Genomic DNA, 2,400 nt, shown 5'->3' with positions numbered 1-2,400 from the left:
TTCATCCTGTTCAGACACTGTTGGCCTTCATATTTTGTTTAGTTTACATCTCCTGTTTGTTTTGATAGTGAAAACCGATTGTTTGAAAAATACTTTGTCACCAAGTAGTAATTATTTGTAATGGAATTAACTTGTTTGGATGTTACATGACCTTAATACATTGTTATGCTATAATTGTTGGCTTTTAATTTAATGCATGAGAGAATGTATCATGTCCAACTTTCTATTTATCTTCTATTTCAACCCGTTCTATCTGCACTTTCTCTAATATGATAAGGAAGGAAATTACTTAATTTGCTGAAGAGTATCTGTAAAAAAATATGCTATCATTTCTGAATGTACCCCTTACAGTCAATTTTGAATTTGTTGTACATGGTTGATTGACTTCATTATGCTTTGACCCATGAATTATATGAAACAATTATGGCCCGTTTAACAGTTAGGCAGAAGATGCACTTGGTTGCCTTTCTAGTCTTCCATTTGGACATGTTGGAAACCATGTACACCATGCTCGTGCTTCTTGGGTTGGCTAATGCACTTAATATACGGGGTAGACGTAGGGCTGCTATATTATATGCTAGTGAGTCTGCGTCTAGGTTTAAGGTTAGGTCACTCAATTTACACACAATGCTTTTCTAAAGTGATGAATTATGTTTTGAGAGCTGTAGGATGAATAGGGTTGTATTTCACAAATTATGTAATTTACTTACTATACTGGCAACTTAAAATCAACCCGTCATTCATCCGTAGAAGAATTAGTTGGGACCTTTCTTCACATCCTTGCTCATAACCAAAAGACTAGAGTAATGAAACGTCAAATGCGTAGATCCACTAAGACGGTAAGCCGTAATTTTCACTTAGTCCTGAACGCCGTGTTCAGGTTGCATACCCTGCTGTTTAAAAATCCAAAGGCCATTCCCGAGAACTCAACCAATGAGCGGTGGAAATGGTTCAAGGTATAGTGTAATCATTAGGTTTACGATGCACATGTAGTTCAGTACCTTAATAAAATCAGAGTTATTGTTTTCTCTAAAATATTATTATTGTTGTTCTATGTTAGAACTGTTTGGGAGCCTTAGATGGAACATACATAAAGGTTCATGTGCCGGCTGCCGATATACCTAGGTATCAGTCAAGGAAAAGTGAAATCGCAACTAATGTCCTTGGTGTATGCACACCTGACATGCAGTTTATATATGTCCTCGCTAGGTGGGAAGGTTCCGTTGCAGATGGTAGAGTTCTTAGGGATGCCATTACTAGGAGAAATGGATTAAAGGTCCCCCAAGGTAATATAACCAAAAAATTGTATTTTTAATCTTAGGGTCTGGCATAATAGTGCACTTAGTAATTGTTATTGACTTGAAATTGTTTTTTTTAGGGCATTACTATTTGTGCGATGCTGGATACACTAATGGGGAAGGGTTTTTGGCCCCTTATCGAGGACAACGATATCATTTGAGTGATTGGCGACAAGGTCACCAACCGGCATCACCACAAGAATTTTTCAACATGAAACACTCTCAAGCAAGAAATTGTATTGAGCGATGTTTCGTCATCTTGAAAGCTCGATGGGGAATATTGAAGGACACATCTTACTACCTCGTCAAAACTCAATGTAGAATCATTACTGCATGTTGTCTTTTGCACAATTTCATAAGGTCTGAGTTACCCATTGACCCGGTTAAAGCGGAGCTTCAGGAAGAGGTGAACGATGAAGGGGAAGAGGATGACGAAGGTGAATTGATCAGGCACGTTGAGCCTAGTCCCGCATGGACTGCATTTAGAGACAATTTGGAAGCTGAAATGTTCAATACTTGGATGGCTGCGATGAATGAATGATTGTGCTTTTGTTTAGTTTATGTGTATTGTTGTGACTTTTTAAATTTATGTCTTTTCTAATTTGCCATGTATGAATGAACCCAAACACTAATCTGCCTTTGTTAGGGGACTTGTACATTGACTTACATTATCGTAATGTGGATGCTTGATTGTTAAGTGATCCTGTTCATGTATTATTCTTCCTGATTGACATAAAATTATTCAACTCACGCATATCAGTTGATCGGACACTGTGTATAAACTAACATTTGTAACCTGATTTTTTTTGTACAATATCACTAATCGTGGTTTTTTTTGTTTTGTTTCAGCAATATGGACAGGTCAGCATCACTGTCCTAGGAGTCCGACAGGAGCATTAGCATGCATGATGACCCTGTGCCTATGAAAATAGGCAGAAAGGGTAGGGCAAAGGCTAAGGGAAGTAAGCGGCAGTGGACAAAAAAGGAGAACGCTGTGTTGGTAGAGTGTTTGCTGGAGCTAAAAGAGTAGCCATTTTGGAGAACTGAGCGGGAGTTCAAGTGCGGTTACCTAACTGAGGTCAAAAAGATGATGTGGGAAAAG

At 38.2% G+C, this 2,400-nt stretch overlaps 1 protein-coding gene across 1 annotated transcript; it reads left to right on the top strand.

The window, feature by feature from the left end:
• The first annotated feature begins 423 nt into the window (after positions 1–423).
• Positions 424–1,839, top strand: LOC116141120 (protein ALP1-like). The gene is made up of 4 exons (XM_031426655.1): positions 424–608; positions 881–956; positions 1,061–1,286; positions 1,379–1,839. The coding sequence occupies exons 1-4, from the start codon at positions 424–426 to the stop codon at positions 1,837–1,839; spliced, it is 948 nt and encodes a 315-aa protein (XP_031282515.1).
• Positions 1,840–2,400: the final 561 nt, after the last annotated feature.

The sequence above is a fragment of the Pistacia vera genome, unplaced genomic scaffold (assembly GCF_008641045.1).
Source record: "Pistacia vera cultivar Batoury unplaced genomic scaffold, PisVer_v2 Contig393, whole genome shotgun sequence".
Lineage (NCBI taxonomy): Eukaryota > Viridiplantae > Streptophyta > Magnoliopsida > Sapindales > Anacardiaceae > Pistacia > Pistacia vera.
Note: the sequence above shows the minus strand (reverse complement) of the source record. Positions and strands in the feature narration are given on the sequence as shown.

Coding starts and splice junctions, on each gene's coding strand:
- LOC116141120 (XM_031426655.1), top strand. CDS start 424: ATGGCCCGTTTAACAGTTAGGCAGAAGATGCACTTGGTTGCCTTTCTA. Junction 609..880: donor GCGTCTAGGTTTAAGGTTAG/GTCACTCAATTT, acceptor CGCCGTGTTCAG/GTTGCATACCCTGCTGTTTA. Junction 957..1,060: donor AGCGGTGGAAATGGTTCAAG/GTATAGTGTAAT, acceptor GTTCTATGTTAG/AACTGTTTGGGAGCCTTAGA.